The sequence below is a fragment of the Serinus canaria genome, chromosome 2 (genome assembly GCF_022539315.1).
Source record: "Serinus canaria isolate serCan28SL12 chromosome 2, serCan2020, whole genome shotgun sequence".
Taxonomy (NCBI): Eukaryota; Metazoa; Chordata; class Aves; order Passeriformes; family Fringillidae; genus Serinus; species Serinus canaria.
The window spans coordinates 56246502-56272121 of NC_066315.1; the positions used below are offsets into that span (position 1 = coordinate 56246502).

Here is a 25620-nt window from a genome sequence, read left to right on the forward strand (position 1 = left end):
ATGGAGGGAGTGCTCAGGTATTGCTGGGCTTTCTGGGAGGTAGAGGGGAGGAAGAATGCGAGAGGTCTGTGAGCAATTATGTGTGAATTGTCTAGGTTTTGTTTACTTGTACTCTCCATCACTTGTATTGTTGCTGTTACTGTCTGTGCATCCAATTCTCCTCTCCAGCCTGCTGCAGGGGATGGGGGGAGGGGTAGTGCTTGAGCAGTGTGTGTGGTTTGGAGTGTTTCAGTGGGAACACTAAATTGGAAAACACCATTTCTGAACCACAATAGTCTTATTTGGCGCCCAATGTGAGGCACGAAAGGATAGGACAGGATAACAACAGGTCTGCCCAGAGTGGGTTTGCAACAAATTTCATCTGAGCATTTTGTTGCATTAGGTCCAGAGCCACTGGTCACAATGTTGCTTAAATTGTCCATGTAGTGTGGTATTAACATACCTCATGATGTTTTTCAGATCAGGGGGAGGGATCAGGATTGTTTTGTTGGTGTACTATGTGATACAAGCTTATGATGTGGTAACATCAAGGACAGTGAGGGTCATTTGGATGTGTATTGAGTACTGCTCTCCTGCCCTGACCTCCAGCACTATCTTTGGGAGTCAATTTATAATCATACCCAGTTTGTGGGGGGAACAGGGGAGAATGATTTTCCCCAGCTTTTCACCTCATTTTTCTCTTTCAAACCTCTTACAACAGTTTTTGAAAACTTTGAATTCCCCTTGGATATTTAGGAAAGCTTGTTCTTGCGGCTAGGTCTGCCTGCCACCTCTCCTCAGTTTGGTCCACACCATTTTAGAGTTACAGGAGATTTTTAGGAGGGTCTTACAGAGATCTGCCCCCAGGGTGGGTCATCATGAGTGGCATGGAAGGTAGGAGAAAATGGGCCAGCTTCTGAAGGACTATTCTTCTTCAATGGTTTGTAAGTTCACCCCTGAACAACTACAAGACTGTTGAAGTGATAAAATATGCAAAAGAAGAAATGCTGTGGCAGTTCTAGGGAGGAATGAAGTTATCCAATGTGCTGGGCTCTGGCTGCTGTTTATTGGACATTGCTCATTACCAGCCAGCACCCTCAGGGGGAAGGGAGGAAAGCATATCAACAGGCACTGTGGCCACTCAAACTGCAGCTGAATCAGGGGAACAACATGTGCTGGTAGCAGTTGTTCCTATACAGAAGAAGAAATCCAAGACTGAATCAAGTGGCATAATGAGGGATGAAGAGGCAGTAGGGCATTCCACAAGAGGAAGAAGCAGGGCAATCACCTGATCTCTGTCCCTGGGTGAGCTGTGAGGTAGGAGTAAAGATTTCAGCCACCAGCTGGGTAGCCCCTGGTGATGTCGCTGGTCTAATACTGGGATATTGTGGCCCATGATATGAAAGCAGATGGTAGTGAAGCCAAGCAACTGGGATGTGTATCCTAGAATGTGTACACTGGGATTGGGAAGAGGACAGCGTCTCAACCTTCAGGAGGTGACTCCTGTCAGGTATAGGGAATCTTGTATCTTAGCAAGGGTGATCTATTAGTGCAGTGAAACAAGTGGAACACCATGGAGAAAGGTATCCAGTACTTGAGAGAATTAGCTGTGCTGGAGGTAAAAGGATTTTTATATGGATTCAAATAATGAGCAATTCCCTATAAATCCAGATAAAGTCTGGTGTACACAAACACCACATGTGGTGGAAGTTCCTAGGAAGTGCACCATTGCTGTATATGAACTCATTGACAGTGGTGTCATGGAAAGAAGGTGAACAAAGAGTGGATAATTTGGTTGCCAAACTCCGGCTATGTGAAGAAAGTATCTCTTCCTCCCTATGGGTCTGCATCTTGTCCATGGAAAGACTGTCCCACGACCTCCTGCAATTCAGAGAGGACTACCGGCAATTGAAGGAAATGTCCCATGCCCTGCCAGTACGGACCAGTCTCTGCTGTTAGCAACAAGTGTTGTCCTACTCAGGAGAGAGGGTACACACTGCAAAGTAACCTGTGGTTTTGCCTGCATAACCATGGAGAGGATATATGGAGGTGGGATGGAAAACCCACCTCTGTCCTTGCAGCATGGGTGTGTGAATTGAGAGGAAGCACAACTAGTGCAGAAAATTCTTCAAGGATAAATCCTGCTCCAGTTTCCAGTGAGGAAGACCTCAGAGAGAATAGGAGGACTGATGCTACTTCCAGTGCTCTTGAAGGGATCTCCATGCTTACAAGAAATAAGTAACAAGTACTGTTACAGGAGGAGCCCTACCTTCAGCCAGGTGTGGGAAAGGGACAGTCTGATTTATTTGACTTCATGGATCCCATGGCCTGGAACATCAGACCCACATGAGTGTAAGGTTTTAGTTGACACCAGCATACAATGTACCCTGATGCCATTGAGCTATGTAGGGGCAGAATCTTTTGCTGTTTCTGGGGCGACAGCTGACTGTAATGGAAGCTGTAGTGAGCCTGACTGGGAATAAATGGCAAAATGACCCAGCTGTGACTGGTCCAGAAACCCTGTGCATCATTGGCATAGATTACCTTAGGAGAGGGTATTTTGAGGACCCAAAAGGGCATCATTGGGCTTTTGGTGTCTCCACAGCTGCTGTGGAGACGGAGGAATTTGGACAGCTGAACACCTTGCCTGGTTTCTCAGAGGACCCTTCTGCTGTGGGACTTCTGAGAGTCAAAAAACAATAGGTATCAGTCACTGCCACAACAATGTACCCTTGACAGTAGCACAACAAACCATGACACCATGATTTGTCGTAGCATGGCAGCCCTGACTGGGTAATAATTAACACTGACTCCATGATTCCAGAAGGCTGATCAATTGCTTTATTATACTATACTTACTAAGAAAAACATATCCCTTACAGACAGTTGGATACAGGTGGACTCTATTGGTCCTTGAATTCAAACACCATCAACATTGGCCAGTTAAGAAATCACCCTTTGGTAAACAAACCTCTGTAACACATTCCACATGTTCACAGCAACAGGTGCAGCAAGTGAAGATAAGAATTGTTTATCATTCTTTTCTCTATCTTCTCATAGCCTTCCCCAGGACAATGCCCGTGAAAGTTGTGCCTGTCGCTCTCTGTGACCAGAGAGTGGCTGCCACAGTGATTGCCCATGCGTGAAGTGATTCGTCCTCCAGAGAGCCAGGGAGTGGTCAGCAAGACTTGCTCACCTTTTATTAGTCCTGTATGGCCAGTTCATAAGTCCACTGGAGAGTGGACACCACTTCTGAGTGTTGCTGTGCTGGGCGTGCTGGAACGTCACTATGAACTGCTGGAGTCCAAGGCAGCAAAACTTTTCACATTGTAATGCATTTTCCTCTGTTCCTTTAGCAGAAAAGTGCAGGCAACAGTCTGATGTTACATGGAGGGGTGTCTAGTACACCTGAAACAGACTGTTCCAGGACTTGAAATCCAGACTGAAATGAAAAAGGGTAAGGCTCCTGAATACTTGCAACACATTGATGGCATCATTCTGTGGGGTTACACAGCACAGGAAGTTTTTGAGAAAGGCAAGAAGATAATCCAGGTCCTCCTGAAGGCCAGCTGTGCCATAGAGCAGAGTAAGGTCAATGGACCTGCCCAGGAAATTCAGATTTTAGAAGTAAAAAGGCAAGATGAGTGTTGTCAGGTTCTCAGGTTCCAATGGATGTAGGCAAAAAAAAATAGCAGCTATGTCCCCACCAACCAGCAAGAAGGAAACACAGGCTTTCCTGGCTGATACAGGTTTTTGGAGGATGTATTTTCAGATTTTAGTTAGATTGTAAGACCTTTCTATCAAATGAAGAAGAATGATTTTTAAGTGTGGTCCTGAACATCAAAAAGCTTTTGAACAAATCAAAACAAAGACTGCTCATGCAGTAGCCCTTGGGCCAGTCAGGACAGGATAAGATGTGAAAAGTGTGCTCTATACCTAATCTGGGGGGAAAATGGTCTTTCCTGAAGTGTCTGGCAAAAGGTATCTGGGGAGACCTGAGGATAAGCCCTAGGGTTCCAGAGTCAGGAATCCAAGGCCTGCTACACCCCTACTGAAAAAGAGATCCTGGCAGCTTATGAGGGGGTTTGAGCTGCTTCAGAGTGATTGACATCAAAGCACAGCTCCTCCTGGCACCTCAGCTGCCAGTGCTGGGTTGGATGTTCAATGGATATTTCACACATGCCACTGACGCTTCATGGAGTGAGTCATGCTGATCACATGGCTAGCTTGAATAGAAAACTCCAGTTGCCCAGGGATCTTGGAAGTCCACACAAATTGGCCTGTAGGCAAAAATTTTGTACTAACATCAGAGAAGCAGGAGGTGACATGCTGAGGAGGTCTCACTATATAATCGGCACCAGAAAATAAAAGCAATATGCTCTCTATACCAACAGTTCCTGCTGTATTGTAGGGATACATGGAAAACAGAAAGCTGCTGTATGGAGTCCTATGTGACAAGTTGCAGAAGCTATTGAGGGACAAGGTCAATCAAGTCAGGTCACGGAGCTGAAGGGCATCCAGTTGGCTTTAGGTATGACTGAATGAGAGAAATGGCCAGCACTCTACCATGGATGGTGTACACATGGATGGTGGCAAGTGCATTGTGGGGTGTCTGTACCGGTGGAAAAAGATTAATTGGTAGCACAGAGGTAAACATATCTGAGCTGTTGAATTATATCAAGACATTGCTGCCTGGATAGAGAAGCTGGCTGCAAAAGTATCTCATGTAGATGCACACATACTGAAGAGTCAGGCCACTGAAGAACGTTGCAACAACAGGTGGATCAAGCTGCCAAGATTAAAGTGTCTCATGTGGATCTGGACTGGGAACATAAGGGTGAATTATTTCTTGCTTGGTGGGCCCATGACACCTCAGATTATGAGGGAAGAGATGCAACATACAGATGGGCTCGTGATTGAGGGGTGGATTTAACATGGGCTCTATATCTCAGGTTATCCATAACTGTGAAATGTGCTGTAGTCAAGCAGGACAAGCAGGCAAAGCCCCTGTGGTACGGGGGACAATGGTCAAAATATAAATATGAGGGGGTCTGGCAGATTGACTGCATCACACTCAGGCAAACCCACCAAGGCAAGCACTACCTTCTTACAATGCTGGAATCAACCACTGGAGATGTACCTTGTGCCTCACGCCACTGACAGCAGTATCATCTTGGGCTTTGAAAAGCAAGTCCTGTGGAGACATGCCACCCCAGAAAGAAGTGAGTTGGACAAGGGAACTGATTTCAAAAATTGCCTCATAGACACGTGGACCAAACAGAGTGGTATGGAGTGGTTGTATCATACTCTATCATGCACCAACCTCTGGGAGAACTAAACATTACAATGGACAGTCAAAACCGTATTGAAAACAATGGATGGTGGGACCTTCAAACATTGGGATGCAGCGGAGGCCACCTGGTAAGTTAACATGAGAACTGTACCAGTTGAGTTGGCCCTGCCCAGTCAAAACCTCCACTTACTGCAGAAGGGAATAAAGACTCAGTGGTTCATGAGGAATATGTTAGGCAAGACAGTTCGAATACGTTCTTCTTCAAGCAAAGGCAAATCCATCCATGGGATTGATTTTACTCAGGGACCTGGATAAACTTGGTGTGTAATGGAGAGGTACAGGGGAAATGTGGTGTGTACTTCAAGGGGACTTGATTTTTGGGTGGGAACAGTAATATTAAATTGTGTAATGTTGGTTGCTGAATGGCGCTGCCAGTGTAAGCAGTGAGAACAAACAGTGGGAGTGGACTGCTCCAGATACACCAGTCATGAGCTCCTGTTGCAGCTTGCAACCACCCAACAGCACACCAGCCCTTCTGCCTTAGAAGACACCTAGGACAGATGGAAGTGATAGTCATGAACTGAATTAACTCAGCAAACAACTTGGAGGGATTAGGCCAGTGGCTAGGGAAATGATACCTGTGCTTTTGTGTGTGTGTGTGTGTGTGTGTGTGTGTGTGTGTGTGTGTGTGTACATACACATATGTGTGTGTGTGTAGATGGAAAGTGTGGGTTTTGGGCTTGATGTGGATGGCATAGAATAGAGGGGTGGATAATGTCCTGGTCCTGTTCAGGACAGGTTTAATTTTTGCAACAGCCAGAAGGGGCATGGCTAGGACACAGAGATTATTATTCTATACCACCTTGTTTCATTGTTTTGGGATGGGGAGGGGCTTCCTTCTCATTTGGATTGCATGGTGGAAGGAACAGTTGGGCACTGCTGGGGATTCTGTGGGGGGGAGGTTTGAGCAATCGTATGTGACTCATTCATTTGTTATTGTTGTTGTTGTTGTGTTTTTTCTTTCTTATACACTCTGTTATTGGTATTGTTGCTGTTATTTTCATTGTCTTATTTTACTGCTGTTTTCAGTAAATTGTTTTTGTCTCGGTCTGTCATTTATCTTTTGTGCCTCCAATTCTCTTCAGCCTGCTGCAGGGGTGAAGAGGAGAGAGGGTGTGGTCGAGTGGTGTGTGGTTTGAAGTGTTTCAGTGGGAACATTGAATTGGGGAATACCATTCCTAAACCACAACAGTGTCCCTGGTATCAGATTATTCTTTTTATTTTCCCTCCCTATTCAGTTCTGTATATTGTTCTTTTGTTCTTTCACTGAAAAAGGGAGAAACAATTTTTAAATATACTATTATAAATTGGCATACTCTGAAAGTTAGAGACAGTTTCAAATTAAGGACATTTTGTTAGTTTTTGGAGAACTGTTGGTGCCTAAGGAAATGGAATGGATCACAACAGAAATCAGTCTGAGATAAACTCAGTATCTCTCAAATGAGATTTTAGAATGAAAAAAGAGCTTGTAGCTTTTCAGTAATGCATCATTTTAAAAGAGATAATATTCCTTAATCTCATGCTATTATTTGAGATAATTCTGAGCAAACCAGTGTCTTTTTCAGCATTTCAATATTTCCTAAAAAAAAAAAAAAAGCTTCAGTTTTGAATATTTTTTTATAATATCTAAGCAAAATCTTCAGACAAAAAATAATGATCTGTAAGATGCTCCACCTCCAATTCCTAAAAGGTTTAACTATTTGAAATGCATGTTTGTTTGTTTTTTTAAAAAGGTAAATATCCTTTCTTGCCTTAGATTTAGGGAATTTGTTAACATCATGTGAATAGCATGTGGTGATCCAGAACAGATGTAGCTGTTGAAAAGCTGCACTGACATCTGCAAATGCATATAGGAATTTTCCAGCACATTTACCGTGGCTTGCATTAATTCTTGATTATGGCATCAAAAGGTAATGAAGTCAGAATTCAAAGTTATGCTTAGACTTTATTGAAAGTTTATTATGCATACTGAACACTAAAAGATGTTTTTAGTCTATGGATATAGAGGTAAAATATTACTGATTGTAAAAGAGAACAGAGTTTCATTAAAAATTGCAATTCTCTGTAGGTAAGTTCATTGGGGCAAAAATTAAGTTAATTTTAACCTAATTAAAACTTTATTTCATTTTAAGCTAATTTAGGTTAAATTGAAGGCTGGTGCTTTGAATTAGAAAGTAGAAAGAAGGAGGAAGTCCCTCTCTCATTCAGCATTTTTATAAATGAGATTATGTAAAAAACAGTACACTTTGAATAAATCCAACAACTGTGCAAAGCCAAAACTTAAATTATGTATGAATGTATATAAACTGAAAGATGCTCTTTTCAAGTGTTTTTGCTCACATAATACAATTACATGGAGTTATCACAGTTACTTCCATACTAATTCTACCTTTTGGAGCAGGTTAATATGGGAAATAGATTTGTAGAGACTCACAAGGGGTAGTTTTAGATGATTAACTTTAAAGCATCTAGGTCATAGTGTGGCAAAAAGCTGATAGGCCAAGAAACACTTACAGTGTATTTTAAATTGGAAATAGCTGGCTTCTGACTGTGATTGCATGAATTATAACATCTGTATTGTCTCAACCTTCTCAGCAGATGGAAAATAAAATAAAAGTTTTTAAAACGCCTTTCAGTTGCCCTATCTCTAGGTGATTAACAAAAAATCCAAAAGATTAGTTCTAATATCTCTCATCAGGGCTCTCTTCATTCTGTTTCTGTCCATTTTTCACTTCTAGGCAAACTTGCCTTTTTCATCCTTTATGATGGTGTTTTGTCTTTACAGAGTTGCTTGGCATGCTGGAGATTGAGCACTTGTTAATTGACTCAAGCAGTCCAACTGTTACTTATACCTTACCTTTTGGTAATTAAAATGGTCAAGTCATGCTGGAAGTTGTGTTGGACTAAAAGGAAGTAGATCCCTTTAACAGGGGTGTGTACACAATTAGTGCATGTAGAGCACTGTCTAAAGAAAGATGCAAATACTATTTTGCCTGGTATTGCCAATATACTGTAGGGGATTATCTTAAACTGAACAAACAAACAAACAAACAATCTCCTTGCTTTCTGATTAAATAGAGATTACATGCATAGCGAATCACCCAGCCCTTATAATGGTTTAGGAATATGTCATTTGCATACAGAGTACTTGACAAGAAAACATTTCTGGTAAAAGGGCTGAAATATTTCAGAAGTTGTCCTGTGTGCCAGTTACATGGTGAGTGCTGATTAACTTCTGGAATTTAGGATATAATGAGGTTGCTATAATGAAGGCTAGATAGTAACATCTTGTTAGATTTTTCAAATTCTGTAGTGAGAAGAATTTAATTACTATGTTTTAACCCCAACTTTCAGAAGCATCCTTTGTAAGCTCTTATATTTTTCTTCCATTATTTCATTTGAATAACTCTATGCTCTTCAGTTGTTTGGCATTTTCTATCTAGGATGCTTTTCTTATTCTGACTTTAATAAAAGTGATATTTGTTTTCTTTTTAATGCATTTTAGTAATATCTACTTTATCATAAAATCCTGATATAATCAGGATAGTATAACAAAATTTTCAGTCCTGTGACTAAACTTGCCAAAATTTTTACATATTCCTGTAAGAACGCTGAGTGCCTTTGTATGACAGTAGAGTCAGAGAATTAGTAGGTAAAATATCCAAAGGTTTTGTCTAAGGGAAACTGGTATTAGAGAATGGGTATGGTGTTCACTTTTAGCTACTGAAATTCATACTAGATGTTTCTGTAGAGTTCTTGTTCTAGCCAAGGTGTGAAAACTACTATCAACTTCATGGAGTAACTTAAAATAAGATCCTGTCATTATAGCAGGTTTTTTACAAGTCCTAAAATAGATATAATCAGCTTGCAGGCTTGCTTTGAAAAAGTCCTCATATTCTTCAGTTATTTTGAAAACGGTCTGCTGAAATTCATTAATTTTGTAGGGAAGAAGTCTGTATACAGGGCAGCATTTCAATATTGTACACATATTGTGTACAGTATCACAGATATTGTGATTCTGGCTCATAAACTACTGATGGGTGACTGATAATGATGAAAATAGTGATTATTATTTTTTACATATCTAGAAGTACCCTGCCTTGGACCTGTGTAATCTTAAAGGATTGAATAACTCATACCCTGCTTGTTCCAACATCAGAGGTGTCTACAATAAATTGTGTTGTGGCTGCTTTAATTAGCAACTAATGTATACACATTTGTTCAGAATTGTAAGAAAATACTATCTGACATAAAAATTGCTCTGTCTTTCTAGATAAAGTGTTATCACAAAAAATACAGGTCAGCTACTCGTGATGTGATTTTTCGCCTTCAGTTTCACACTGGAGCTATTCACGGACATGGTTTGGTGTTTGGCAAAGAAGATTTGGATCATGCCAACAAAGGTACTTGTCTTCTGTGGTTGGTTGGATGTGTATATGTGCAGGCATCCAAGCACATGCATGTGATGATCTTCTTCAGCACCCATTTTCAAAAGGATTCTTTTTTTTTTTTTTCCCCTTACTTATTCTTGGGGAAAGGGAGACTGCTTTGAGTTAGTTAAATTGTGGTGTGTAATACCAGTAAAACTCTAATGACAGGAAAAGCTCTTCAAGCAAGTTAACTTGTCAGAATAATTCAGCTACTCCTACACAGTCCCTATCACCTTCTCCCTCATTTAAATGGTGACTCTCTTTGTCACCATTGAAGGAAATAAGGTGAGCTAAATAATTCTCTTTTCTCTTTTCTGGCTAGTGAAAACAGTCATAAAATCTGATAATGTGTTTGTGACATAGTCTAAGTCTTTTAATCTGCTTCAGAATATCAAAGAATGGACACAGTTTTCAGACACACTTGAAAATGTGTCACACTAGTCCTCATATTTTCCAAATCATATTGTCAGTTTTATTGTGTTTATATGCAGGATTGGAACTTCCTCAGCCTATGTTACTAGCAAACTAAAATCAAGCACATTTTCCTGCAGCATGCAGCATAAGGATACAAAAAGTTTTGTGGTCAAGTATTGTGGTTTAGGCAATATGGGTAACAACTTTTATTTTCCTGGGTGTGTTTTCTTTATAAGCCATGTCTGTATCCTGTCTAGAGAGGGGGTTAGGAAGTGTACATCTCTTCTGCTTTTGACTGTTCTAGAAAGCAAGCAAAACTCCAGCTGGCATTTATGTGGTCTTTTCTGGAGAAGGTGTGGCACAAAGAATATGGCTTTTAAAACCAGATCACTGAGCTGTAAGTGGGAAGGGAAGAGTGATGTGTGTACATGAGATAGCTGTAGAGAATCCTGATTTCTGAGTGCACTGAATCTGCTCTCCTGGGAAACATCTTGCTGAATTCCTGTCCTTTGTTCTCAGATGACCGTTTTCCTGACTACAGCAAGGTGGAATTAGTGTTTTCAGGAACTCCAGAGAAAATTCAAGGTGAGCATAGAGAACCAAAAATATGCTTAAATTGAAAATAAATCATATTGAAATACACATTAAAAAAAAAAAAAGTTTTTTTTTTCTTCTTTTCTTCCACTTCTCTTGTAAAAAATCTGAAATTTTACTTTTTCATTATAATATATTGGTTACTGGTTTAAATTTGGAAAAGTTAATACAGACTCTGCATTTATATCAGCATAGGAGTCACCAGATTTTGTTTTAAAGCTATACTGAACACTTGCTACAACTAGTAGAAAAGATTAATATATCTGTGTAAAACATAGATAGTAGGTGGTTTGGCTCAGCATGAGTGACAGCAGTGGCCTGTCCCATAACCTCTTTTGGATGTTGTCATAATTGATTATGTTTGCAGTACTGAAGTTTGGTCTGTCTTCAGCTTAGCATAAAGAGATACAGCTGTAGTTTTCTTGGAAATGCTTCTGCTTTGAAGTTGGCTTGTCGGATATTCTGCATGCTTCCAAAATTCTGTTTTAATATGTTTAAGATTATGTGGTAATTCTTACTTGCAGTAAGAATTTAAGATTATGCAGATCATTGCAGCTTAATTCTGCTAATGAATGCGTTCTTAATCATTTTATGGTGTCCCAAAAAGTATGGATTCTGCCTAAGACTGATTGAAAACCAAATACTCTTAACTGTCTCTCTCATGCATATTCCCATTCAGTGTCCTCACTGTCCTGTGAATTGCATCTTTTCCTCCTTTTTTTTCCACATGAGTTTGATAATCTAGAAAATTATGGCCATAGCCACTAAGAAGTTGGATTCTGTCCAACTGAACACAAAAATCTCGCTTAACTTGTTTGAAAGCCATAAAATAACTCCAGTTTTATAAATGAATTTGTCTAGCTTGTTCTAGTAAATGTTTGAAGATAGGCCAGTTAACATGTCTAAAAAAGGACCAAAATTTTTTTCAAGTTTCCCTTCTTTAGATGACAAATGAGAGGTGTGGATTTTTTAGTAGGCTTCAAGCTGTTGAAAAGTAAGGTTCTAAGTAATTGGATATTTGTATTCAGTTGCTGTCTGAGGAATTAACTGGCTAGGTAGAGCAGCTTACCTTTGTTACTCAACAAGTTATGTTTTTTTATGAAGAAGTCTATGCAGCAGTCTGGGAAAAATTCTTTAACTTCAGCACAATAGTATATGATCCCTATACAATGGTTAGTGCTTAGTTTTGCACCATACAGTGCTTAATACAAATGCCAGAGATAAATGTGACCTTGTGTTAATTCTCTACATGTGTGACTAACAAGTCTTGTGCCAGCTAATGCTTCCTTATTTACTTATATTAGTGATTAATATGTACTAGTAGAGATCTTAGTTTTGAGAACAAGGATCATCTATCTCAGAACAAAGAATGATAAGAGAAGGACATTATGACATCACCACATGTTTGAAATATTCTCCAAGAAAAAAGATTAATCAGAAAATCTGGAACCATATCCAAATAAGTCCACAGAAATAATTAGCATATATGCATGTATTCAGGAAATGTGATGAGTATGTATTTTAATATGCTTCAGAATATCAAAATATATTTGTTTCAGGAATATAAGCTGGTCTGTTAGGTTACTGGGAGTACCTGCTTTGAGGAGAAATCCCCATGCAGCCAACACTGCTAGTAATGTTGGCTTTCTAGCCTATGAATTGGTTGGAGAGTTTATTTCCTGGTTTTTGGTGATGCCTTGAAATACTTACTTACAATTTCTGCAAAATGAGTTTTCCACATCTGAAAGTACAGAATTATAGAATAACTACAGTGTATCTCTAGTCCATCCTCCTGCTGAAACAAGGCACATTTGTAAGATCAGACCAATTTCCCTAAAGCTTTGTCCAGTCAAATAATGAAAAACTTCGGGGACTGAGACATCACAGCCTCAGTGGGTGGGCCATTTAAATGTCTGACTGTCCTCACAGTGGAATTATTTTTTCTTATGTTGACTCTAAATTTATCTAGATTCAAATTATTCAAATAATTTTCAAATATTCTTTTCCTTCTGCCTTGCTCCAAACTGGCTGTCTCCTCTACAGCCTTCAGGAGGCTGCTGTCAGCTCTTTGTCAAGACCATCTCATCTCCAGACTGAAGAAGCCCTGACCCCTCAGCCTTTCCTCACAGGGAGTCTTCCAGTCCTGAGCACCCTGGTCATGCTCCCCTGAATTTGCTTCAATTTGTTAAAATAATTCTTGTATTCTGTAGCTTGAAGCTAGACGCAGTGTTCTAGAACATAACTGACTGCGCTATTTTTAAGAAAGAATCCAGTTGCCAAGAATATAAGATCCCTGAATATTTAATAATAAAGTTTTTAAATCTGCCTTTTTGACAAATGTCATCACAGAAACTCTCTATAGAAGGCTTTTTCCAGGTTGCATGTGAAGGTACAGGACCATAGCATTCTAGTCCTAATTGTAACTATTTTTGTTTTAAATGTCACAGTATGTGCATAATACTGTTGCTTTAGAAAAATTTACAGTAGGACTTTGTAGACACACCTAAAAGTTTGATAACTGAGGATTTCTTTGTTCCCTAATCTAGACAGAAAAGACAGTCTGTTTGATTTGTATCAGTATCAAAGCCAAGTTCAAGGTCATGAATTCTTGATGCCTCTGTGCTTTGCTTTTGAATCACTGGATTATGCCTAAATTCCTCACTGTATCCATTTAAAACCTGAACATTATTTAATGCCTTGTTAAGGGCACAAAAACATGGGTTACTGCTGCAAATTCCAGGTGCATTCAGCAGAGCATACTTACATGCAGCAAAACACATTGAAAGCCAGTTTTCTGGTTTCAGATTCTGCAGAGCTGCCACCTTGGGGGAACTGGAAGGGACATGAAGTCACAGTTTCAGCTCTTCCTGTTCATCCTTAGTGATAAATTGCTCTGGTATCAGAATGATAATCTATCTGAATCAGAATGAAATCTGTAACAAAGTCTAATTTTATCATTCCTTTAGAACCATCTCCTTCTAGATACTCATGGTTTCATTCTCAGAAGCTCTTTATCATGTCTGACCCTCTAAGGCTGGGTGGATCATCTTTGTTAGTTGTGTTTAGGGACTGATCCAAGTTATCAGCCTACATCATAATCAAAAAGCTCAAGATAAAATTCTCTGAATGATAAATTGAGCTTTTCTTCTGTTTTTTTAAACTGTTTTATTTAACCTTTCTTCCCCTTTTGCTGCTTCTTACATTTAATTTCAGAACAGGGTGTTGCCATTCAGGGAGCAAACGTCTGTCAGAAGGCTACATACATACATACATACACACATACATACATACATGCATATGTATGTGTATATAATTACATATGTGACTGATAATTTTTGGTTTCAAAGACATGTCTCATTTTAGGATGTGAACACCTTCAGAATGATCATGGAGTAATAGTTGATTACAATACATCAGACCCACTGATACGCTGGGATTCCTATGAAAATATGAGCCCTGATGGGGAAGGTGAGTAACTTTGTCACATTAGACCAGGGCAAAACCTTTTGCAACATTCCAGAATGTTCAAGAGAAGAAAGGAGACCTCATTTGCTTGAAGCTAAGGCCACTTTACTAATGTGTGAAGTAGCTTTCTACCTTTCCCTTTTTGGCCTTAGTGGTTCTGATTTAGGAAAGAAAGCTGTAGTAGTTGAGATCCCTGTCAATACACATAATGAACTGAGACATGACTGATTGATAGAAGTTACTTACTTGTAAATTTGCCTAGAGACTTCTTCTCTTTGTTCAAAAGCTTCTAGTTGGAATTCTAATACAGAATTTAAAGAACAATAAAATTATGTGGTGAGTTTGTAGCTTTTGGTTACTGTGTTATCTGGAGTATTTCAGAACGTGCACCTGGCTGTTACTAAACAAACAGTAAAGGATGTGCCTATTTTCATATCTTCCTTTGTAAACGTTCTTGTTTACAGGTTTTTTAGATTTTTTTTTTCTGTAATCAGATGGCAAAAGATGAGAACCTCCAGTACTGCTTCAGATTCTGACTCCAGTGTGAATGCTCTCCTGATGTTTTCCTTGAGTGAATGCTGTGCTTTTAATGGATGTAGTTTTCATGTAAGGACTCGGAATGTTACACCTGTGGCTGCACATGTCAGTGCATGTGCAAGCCTGACTTCTTACAAGTAAAAACATGAGATAAGGTATTGAATAGATACCAAAGTTCTTGTTTTCACAGTTTACCTGATATCAAATGAGAGACACGTGAAGCTAGAATATTTAGGTAGCTTCTCTCTAGGTTCAGTTTCAATTGATTATTATAATCTGGATTTGGCATTGACCATCTAATGACCACATCAGTGAGGGCAGAAGCTTACTGGGAGCTTGAGCTTCTTCCACTGCCTTACTCTTGTAATAAGAGTATTTCCTAATGCACAGGAGACTCCAATCTGCAGAAAACCGAGACAATAGAGAGGGTGGAAAGAGAACAGTCATTTTATGCAGCAGGTAGACCACTCCATAGGGAGTCGTCAGAGCTGTAGGAGACTGTGCAGTGTATTTTAGGAGTAACGTAATGATGTTTCAATATAATTTATGATTCCTTTCCCTTCCTCCCTCTGCCATCCTTTCCCCCTTCCTTTGCATGTACCTAGCCCTCAACAAGCAATGCATTGAGGTAACTACAACAATAGTTGTAGTTCATTGTAGGTAACTACAACAATACAGGAAGTCGAAAGCAGAGGTAAACATGCAGGCAGCGCTCTGTTGGAAGATACAGAACTGTATGCTGTTCATGTCTTTGATAAGAGTTGGTCAGAGCCCATTTACAAGTACAACTAGCTTGTTTGCCTGCTGTTCAGAAGTCATATCTGCTATTTAATAGATTTTTCTATCTAATTTGTGTGCAGGGTACTTTCTAAATTACCTGAGATAGACCACAAATATGATATGATAGCATAGATATTAAGAATTTCATTGTACATCTGCAAAAAAACCCACTTGAGTTCAAGCTAGAAGATATACCACAAGATTAGATGTCTATATTTATTCTTTTCTCAAGTAAATATGTATGAGGCAGACTGTTAACTTATGATATTCAATAACAGAATTGCAGGCAGAGCAATGTCTCTGCATAGGTTGGGCAAGAGGTCACGAGGAGCACATAAACAGTCAACACATATATTTTTCTCTTAAGGATGGGGTCTTTACTTAACACCAAGTTTGAACTTGTGTTAAGTAAAGACCCCAAGCTGCTTAGGGTAAATATAGTGCAGTTAGGTCATCTTCTGTGTAAGATTTATAAACACTGGGGCAAGCTTCTCTTTAGGGTTTGTGCAGATGTTTAGTATCATGCTTGTGCGTTAAAAACGTGTATTGCATCCTAGTTTTCACTGAGGTGACAGACCACTAAGGGGAGATGCTGATTTCACATCCAGAATGTGATCAAAGTCAAAAACCTTAGAATATGAGCCCTTTAGGTGTAATCCTGAAGTCTGAGAGACAATCTGTTCCGTACTTTTGAAAATATAAAAGTGTAATACATGTTACATTTAAAAGTGATAACAGTCGAGATATTTTTATGGCGCATGGAATTGTCAGATAGAGCACCTTTTTCAGTTTTATTTTACATTAAGTTAAACCCATGGCCTTATGTAGGAGCTGGTCTTCATGGTTTTACTTGTACCTGTTTTCCCACAGGAATTTCAGTAGGAATAGTATGAGATGTTAGTGTGACAGATGATTCTTATATTACAGTTATACACCTTTTTGTTAATGTCAAAAAATGTGAGCCCATGAAATTCCTTACCAAGGTGGTCAGGAAGGCTACAGCAGGGCCTTGTGAGCATGAATTGTTTTGTAGGTGTATGTGTGTGGAATGTGTATTTCCAAGTTGCTGTGTTAAAATAGAAATTAGAAGTGAATGAGAGTAGTATCTCTTTTGAAATGGCACAACTATTTGGCTTTATTTTAAAAGATGGGAAGACATGATAAAAGAAAAATATTCCCAAAGGCTCTTGATTTACTGGCATGATACAGTATTATGGACATAAGCAACTGCCTTTCAAATAATCTTGAATCATTTGCTAATAAGACTGTGTACATAGGTGTTGAATGTAGCCAGGCTGTATTCAGTTTGTTATCTGAATTTAGTTCCTTAACCTTCCCTCTTAATATTCTTATGGAATTTTGACAATTGGAAAGCAATAAATTATTTGCATTTCTTCTTATAAATACTGTTTCTTTTCAGATCCCTTGGGAAGTGGTCCTCCATAATAGATGAAAAATAATATTAAGTTAATAATTTTCAATTTATATAAATTTCCTCCTCCTTAAGCAATACATTAGCACAGAGACTTCTGCTACACTGATTTAAAAGTATGCATTTAGGTGTAGTATTTGGAACTAGAGGAATCGGATCTTCCCACTGCCATGTAGAAGTCTGACATAGTTGCCATTGCTTTTCCTGTGTTTTTGAAGTCAGGAAAGACATTTGTGATAGAAAGGAACAGAAATGACTTTTGATCTTTCTGAGCTCTCTTTTTTTTTTTCTTTAAAGTGTCACTTACAATAAATGTGTATGGATTTACCAAAGGTTCTTCCTTTGCTGCAAAATAGCAAGATACTACTACACATGTAGTATCTTCCAAAATCTCTCTCAAATATGAAATGACAAATAATATTGAAAAAGGCTCCCCAAACCAGAGGGATTGAGGTAAATGGTAAAGGTTTGATTTGTCTTTGGTTGAGGAGTTTATTTTTAGTTCTCAGTGATAATTTCCAGGATTATTACTTGGCATAGTGCATCAGAGATACTGTTCTTAAACACTTCCCTCCTGCAGAAAATACAAGTCTTTTTTGAATAGGAACCATCAGTTTATATGAAACCTGCCAGTGGATCCTGGTAAAAGCCTGGGGTCTGAAGTGTTCTGAAAATGAAATCAGATCTCAAAAAGATATTAAAATAAAAAGATATTAAAATAATATATATTGCTAAAGAACATAAACTCATTTTAATAGAAAAGGTGAATTATTGGAAGAAGACATGAATGCTACTCTTCCTTTTGTACTGTCTGACTGCTTTGCCTCAAGTCTATTCTAAGTATCCTGATAGCACGCTAAAATTCTAGAGAGAAAATGCCATTTGTGTGTGTGGCATTCAGTTGCCTGAGATACAGGATTTTAATTTATTTTTAATAAAGAAAACTGCTAAACCCAAAGTTCATTATTGGCCAAAATAGTATTTGTTTTGGTTCAACTGAATTCAGTGGATTGGCAACAGAAATGCACATGGTTCTTGTTCAGTGTTCCATTTTAAGACATTTCACTTATTTTAACTGCTGAATCCCTCTGCACTTTTTTGTCTTCCAACTCTACAGTCTGTGGAAAGAGAAGCACATGTGCATGTTAGAATTGCTTAAAATGACAAATGAAGGACTTTGATTTAGTCTTTACAAAGCAGATACTTAAATTTCTTTCTCAACAAAGCCTTGCTGTTTGTTTCCCAGCAAACTACCTTTGCTTGCTCAGTGGTGCTTGACAATTAGAACAGAAACAGCTTTGGCATAAAAATGATGTTTTTAATCCAAATAGGGTAGGGCTGAGTGAATCCAAATTCCTATGTCTCAGGAGTGTTGCTTTCCAAATTTTCTAGTCTTTTGTAACTGTAACAGTCAGTCAAAATTTGCCAAATATTTATAAACTGGTTTGCTCCTGCTTTTTTTCTTCTCATAAAGGAAAGTATCTGAGAAGTGTCTCCATGTACGCAATAAATGTTTCCATGGAGGCAATAAAAATAACCAACATTCTGGTATGCACCCGTGTCATGTGATGAGACAGGATGTTTGACTTCTACTGAGATTTTTATTGTTCTCTTCAACCCAAAGTAAATAGCTATTCAGTAGGAAGGTGCCCTCTTATGTTTTTAAACACTTGTGAGGGCCCCTTCAATAATGTAAAACTCAAAAGTTGAGGCAAAACTGCTTGGTTTTGGCACTTTACAGGAATGCAGATGACTACCAAAGAAAATGGCAGCTTTGATGCCATTTCTGGTGAGTGAAGCTGAAGAACGAATTCCTAGTGAATAAATGTTAATTTCAGTTTTTAGTCATCAGTTGGATGCAGTATCTTTTGAGACAGAGAGAAATTTGGTAGAACATACGGATAAAAATGTGTCCTCTAACAATTCCCCTCTATTTGACAGTAAAAACAGAGATGCCTATAGAAGATAGACAAATTTACACTATAAAATGCTGCTGCCTTAAAACAGTATCTGAAACATTTTGGAGTGTCTGCTTTTAATTGAGTTTTCTTTGAGAAAACCTAATTCTTCTATTTCTTGAAGTTTTGTATGTTCTTTTCCTTAACAGATAGATTTTAAATTAGTTTGCTTAATAATGAAGCTGACAAAGAGTTAGAGAAAAATTAATATAATATGGTTTCTTTAGTATGTTAGAAACATTGAATATAAACATAGTATTACAAGATTTCACTTCTAAGTGTGGTGCAATAGGCAATTCTCTTTTGCTGTCCTCATTAATACATTAATTTTAACAGTGCTGTGGCTTAAATTTTTTGTTACCTCAATATGTTAGGGAGTAAATATAATTTCACACAGATGTTTTCAAGTTTGTGCTTAATAAATTAAGATTGGTCTGGAATGTATTTTCTCTGAACTTATGCTTTGGGGATTTGGGATTTTTGGTTGTGTTTGATTTTGTTGGGTGTTTTTTTGGTAATCAAAAAGAAAATAATTATAGTATTTTGCATAGGTCAGATAGGAGCCCACAGTTAAGTGCAGCTGGGGCCAGACTTTAAAGGATTTACTTATTCAAAGTTACTTTCTTGTCTCTTTTAGGAATATATCATAAGATATACTGAACACTTCATTGAAAGTCTAGAGTGTTCACTTAAGTGCTGAGCTGAACTCCAGAACTTTGCCTGTGCAGTTCTGTTGAAAAACAGTTTTTTTCCTTTTACCCAAACATATGACTATGTTGATAAGACAGTGTCTGAAGTGAGAAATTATGTGTGTTTTACTTAGTGCCCCGAGACAGTGATTTTCTTAGGTACCATATACAAATTCTGCTTAGTTTAAACTTAGCTCAGATAAAGAGAATATCCCCCAAAATACTAAGGGCCAAAGAGGAATAGTTATACCTTACCTAAATATTGAAAGTCTTATGTTTGAAGACAAGAAGAGATGAGAACCAGGGTTCCCTAGGCCCCTGAATTTTTTCTGTGAGCCTTCTGCCTCTCACTACTGGTGTTTCCATTTCTGGGAACACTTGCCTCCACACCCCTTGGTATCAATGTTTTTAACAGTGCACAAGTTTATCTGAAGCACAGGTTGCACTTGTCTAATACTTGCAAGCTACTGCAGAGCAAATTTTTTGCTTTCAAAATTAGAAAATGTATTTTAATGTCCTCCAATTTATTTCTGTCTTGTCTCATTAATAGGCACTGTTGTTATCCCAAGGATTTATTCACTAGCCCTTTGTCAAAAGCTTTCATTACGCTTCTAAACTCAAAGACCACAGGGTGAAATCTGAGTGGTTTAATAGATGCTAATGTAATTTATGTGACATTTAAATGTTCCTGCAGTTCTACCTTTGTAAGACTGATCTCTCTCTTCAGCACAGCAGATTCAGGTAGTAGAAACTAGGAGGAAGGTAACACATGTGGCTGAGACTATGTGGCGGTTTCGGTTCAAAAAGAGGGCAGAAACAGCAATTAGGTGTAGTGGTTTTGGTCTGCCAGTCTGAGTTTCCCGGCCAATGCACCAATTAATGTAGTGGGTCTAGTGCTGGTCAAATCACCGGTGTACCCACTAGAATTATTTACTCATCTTCTGCTGTGAGATAAGGATTGGGAGGAGGGCAAAACAGGCTCAAAACTTTCAAAGGTATAAAGAAAACTATTATCAGAAGTTAAAGGAAAAAAAAAAAAAAGAAAATCATAAGAAATAAGAATAATAAGAAAAAAATAATAATAAAATCAGAATAAACCTTCTGTTTGGAACACTTCTTTTCTTTTCTTTTACATTTACTGACAATGTAAAGAGACAAAACCTGGGACTTGCAGTCAGTTTACCACCATCTAAAACAGTCTTTTTTCAGTTCTCTTAGGAAGAGGAGTCTTTCTTACCATGCTGTGGAGACTTCTCCACACAAAACAGTTCTCTTGTGGCATTAATGTCACAGCAAATCAGCAGACGTCCAGAAATCTGCACTCCTGAAGTCCTTCCCACATTTTGGAAGTTTTTTCTCATAATTACCACCATGGGTCATTTCAGCTATTGGGGTACTATTTTAAGGATGAGCTGTTTTAGTATAGAAATACAAATTCTCTTCCTTTATCTCTGGGAAAAGAGGTTTTCTTCTTTCATCCCTGGGGCAAAGTTTCTGATCTCTCTCATCTCTCTCTGTTCAAGCTTTTCTTTGGATTACAGCTACTGCAACATCTGCTTATTTTAGCACTGATGCTTCTGCTCATGGCTGTAGTTAGAATGCTATAGCCCCCCAGTGCATTCTATGAATTACAGGGAAAAAATAAAGTCTGATATATCAATTATATCTTCACCATAGCCTTACCAGAGAATTTCAGTCCAAGACTAAGGCATCTCCTCAGTCTCCTCCCACCTACAATTTGACTCTGTCTTCACTGACCTCACTGTCCCATGATGTTTTCTTTACATGTCTTCACCCTTTCCTTTTCCTGATTTTGGAGAGAATTGGTGTTTGTAGGTTTGTTTGTTCTCAAGCTTTATAAATTGAAACAGTTTTTATAGAGTTTTGCAGTGTTGAAAGGTTAATCTTGTCCAGGCTCCGCAATCAAGGAAGCGCTGTGTCTCTCGCTGCTGATCACGTTATCCCTGCTGGCACTACACAAGCCATGCTGGCTGATGGTGCCACCCCAGGACTCTCCTTCAAGCGGGGCACTGGAAAAACTGCTGCCACTGCTTTTGCCCTTCTGTCCACAACAAAGCTAGGCTAAAAGTGGCTGAGCAAACAAAGTTAATTGTGACCCGTGTCGAGACAGCTGCAGCTGCGCGGCACTGCCCCAGTTGTGCTGGTTTCAGCCATGCAGTCCCAGCCACAAGGCTGCTCCTGGCCTCAGGGCCACTCCTGGTGCTGATCCCAGCCATCTGGTTGCTCCTGGTGTTGGGATGGCCCCTGGTAGCATGGACTGACAGGCTTTGGTGGGAAGGGGCCTGGTCACACCAAGATGGGGCCTGGCAGACATCCCAGGAAGGCGCCAGCCTGGACAGTTACCTGTTCAAAGGCTGGAAGCAAGAGAGCTTTTCCCAGGCTTTGTTTGTTTCTGAATGTGTTTTTCCACAGAGGAACGTTCATCTCTTTTAAGTAGTTTAACCAGGTGTCAATCTTCAGAATTAGCCCTCTGATTGATTCCACCAGGTCCCCACAGAGAACCAATACTGCAGCCCATGAACTCCCTCCCCAACTAAAAACCAAACAATCTTTTAAACCAGAACAGACTAGCATTAACTTATGGGCCATGTAACACTGCTTTTTCAACCAAGTCTGTATTTGCCCAGCTTATATGATTTTTTTAGTATGTTTGTCTTTATCTTTTAGCATGTGCCTGTTTCTTAGTCTTGTCACCTTCAATCTATGGTTGTTGATGTTGTTAATTTAAACACTAATGTCCAAATCAATATCTCTTCCCATGTACAGATATGACAGGAAAACCCTCCTCACCCAATCTTACAAGCTGTTTAATGGACCAGGTTGAATAAAAAGTTGCAAGAGGTGATGCCTTCAGATTTTAGCCTTTTTATTTTTCAAATCTTCTACTGCATTAGTGCATAACTCTAAACTCCATATAAAGTGTTAGCTACTGTCTACACAGTTTGGTCAGAGAAAACAATTCTTCTAGGCCTGAAACTCAAGGACACCCTACAGCCTCAGGCCCCAAAAAGTATAAAGAAAAGTGAATGGGGGGGGAGCAAAGTGGGGGAATATGACTTCATTACCTGAAGCTGTAATTGGAGGATTAACCTCTGATATGTAAATAGACCAAACTTATATCTGTCTGAAAAACTCGTGACCATTGTTCATTTTGGGTGTAGCCCTTTGGGGAGGCTTCGTCTGCCCTTAATGTACCTGAAGGCCCTTCATTAAATTTATCTGCTTTTATTCTTTGAACTTTGTCTGGCCTCTGTTTCTAGCTAAGCTCAAAAAAGGCATCAGAGGCAAGCCTCTGCCACAGGTGTTTTCCTTCCCTGCACCTGCTTCCTGAACAACTCTTCCTCCTTCTTTTGAAGGCAATAGGGCATCCCACCTGTTTAGCTTCATTAGACAAGGAAAAATAACCTCCTTGATGGTTTAGGTATTGGATATATTTTAACACCATACTTGCTTGAGAGTAAAATTAGCATGGTAGCATCAGAGATTAAAAGTGTAAGGAAGAAATAATCCAAAATGCCTTATTCCAAATCAGGATTTGATTCTTTCCTAAGACCAGGAGGAGCAATTAAATCCCCACTCTGTGTCCACACCAAAGTATGCATACACTGAACTACCTTATAAGTCATATATATGTGAGTGTTAACTCTAGTAAACAAAGGAAATGCGAACAGATGGCGTTATCAGTCATGATGCCATTTGTACGTGGCGTAAGAAGTCATATAATCATTGCATGTGCATGAATGAACTTGAATTAAGATACCAAATTAGTTATGAATGTCAAATGACAAATCTCTGGGAAGACTTACAGAACAAGAGAAGGGTTTTTTTAGGCCATCATGAAGCAATAGCAATCCTTTTTCTGGTGAATCCTGAAGTAATGATATTGTTCTGATTGGGAGTAATTTCTGCCCTTTTGCCGATCTTTTAACATATTATGTACCTTTGCTTTTTTGGCTAGACTTCTTTCCAGTGACTGTCTTGGTCCTGCTTGGTGGTTTCAGCTGGCCACTGCAACACTCCTATAGGATAATGATTTTATGATGTCCATACTTTTCTCCCCATTGGCAAGCATGTTCTGTTGATAATAAAGCTTGTTCAGAATGTATTCGTTTGTTATGAAGGTGCTTTGGTCAGGAAGGCTTGATTCTATGACAAGTGTTGTGTTGTTTTTTGAAGGAGTGCTCTTTCAGCAAATTCATCGTGCTGAGATTTATTTGGACTATCCTGTAACTGTCTGTGACAGTGTCTGGGACACTGGTTAATTAAACAATATGTGTAAAGTTTCTACCATTGAATACTTACTGAAGAACTGAGGCATTTTCCTGTAAAGGTTTCTGCAGGAAGCATCTTCTACAAATGGTGATACCTAGAAATATTTTTTAATTCCTTGCATGTGTTTCCAAGATGGTGTTAGTACATGAACATCCACCTCAAATATGTGCTGGTGGATTTTTTTCTTGTCTTTGGAAAAGACCATAATAAAAGACTAGCCCTCCTGAGTCCCACAGTTTTAGATTTTAATGTCTGGATTTTGAAGAGTTGCCTGTTATATTCTATAGTCTGTACAGAGTGAAGCCTAATACTTTGTGTTTTTTAGCACTATAGACCACAAACACTTCTGATAGTAAATTGTAGTTAAATAAATTCCTCCAAACCAGGAGATTATATTTTTTTAAGTGACAGAAGTATTTTAGCTGTACAAATAACAATAACAGTCTTTAGTGTAGTTAGCTCTTGTACTTTGCTTGTTTTTTAATAATGGTAAGGGAAGCTTTACTAGAGATAGTACAATTTGTTATCCATGTACTGATCCCAGAAAGCTGGGATCACATGTTATGCAAATTGATCCCTGGACATCTCTATCCCTGCTCCAGCAGTTTTACTCAAGTGTTAAATATTTATCTGTGATTCCTTTTGTTTAAGACTTAAGTTCTTTGCAAAGATTTTCTTGGACATCAGAAGGCTTTGCTAAGCAAGAGGATAGTGAGAGATGGGGTAGACTGCAGGTCTGCCTTCATATTTATCATACCTACTCTAGATTCTGCATTCAAACATGGGTAGAGTCCAAATGCTGAAGAAGAGCACTAGTTCAAACTCCAGACTGAATAGATGGAGGCAACTTTCTGTAATCAGAGAGAAATTTTTTTGTCAGAACCCAATCCTATTTCTTACTGTTTACATGCTCTCTCCAACTGTGGAAGTAAAAGTTGCATTACTACATCTCTTTTTCGTTGTTTATGTTTTCTCTGTTCTTTGAGTTCCAGGTAGAAGGATCTGTACAGCTTCTGAGATGTCCCAGAGCAGTGAACTCTCTCTCACTTAGTATGGGCCAGATACTGTTTTTCTCTCTCCTATTTGAACCTTGAAGAATGTTGCCTAAACTGTTACCCTTTTAAGGAACTTGCTGAACTTCTGAAGTTCATCCAAAGTTTTCTGTGTCAGGATATTCCCTGCCCTCCTTTCAGTAAATACGCATAAAATATTCTTTGTATGAAGAACTTTTGTTCTTAAGTCATTTAGGTACAGTATAAGTTTCCCACCAAATACATAATTTATGTTTGTATATGCTTATTCTGAACGTGTGTAGACCATCTTCAAACTTTTTTTACAAGAAATAAATACTATAATTATTATCATATAATGTAACCATTGAGTCAGAGATGACACGTAGTCAGATCAGAAGGCAAAGTGGCAAAAAGCCTCATTTATTTCATCCTCTCTTCTTCTATAGCTTAGTTCGCTACAGGTGGACCTGATGAGCCATTTAATCAATATATTTCACATGATTGTGTAATTAACAAGATTTGTAAACAATCATTTGCCCATTTGTAAACAATCTTATGAGAAAAACAGCAAAACAGATTATTAGAAAAACACTATCTGCAGATTGTTTTTAATATTTGGCAATCATTGTTTATCACCAGCTCCCTAAAGCTTCCCAGGCCAATTCTGGGAAAACTTTTCTAGC

The 25620-nt window shown here is 38.7% G+C and overlaps 1 protein-coding gene across 22 annotated transcripts in view; it reads left to right on the plus strand.

Moving 5' to 3' along the window:
* The window catches only part of TNS3 (tensin 3), a 215213-nt gene that overhangs the window by 115366 nt on the left and 74227 nt on the right, over window positions 1–25620 (plus strand). For 21 of the 22 annotated variants that reach the window (XM_030236610.2, XM_018918255.3, XM_050970797.1 and 18 more), the window contains 3 exons: window positions 9606–9735; window positions 10696–10761; window positions 14134–14238. In XM_030236610.2, the coding sequence (XP_030092470.2) occupies window positions 9606–9735; window positions 10696–10761; window positions 14134–14238 (301 nt within the window). The remainder of the gene's footprint in view (window positions 1–9605; window positions 9736–10695; window positions 10762–14133; window positions 14239–25620) is intronic. The other variant, XM_050970792.1, reaches the window with a different exon arrangement.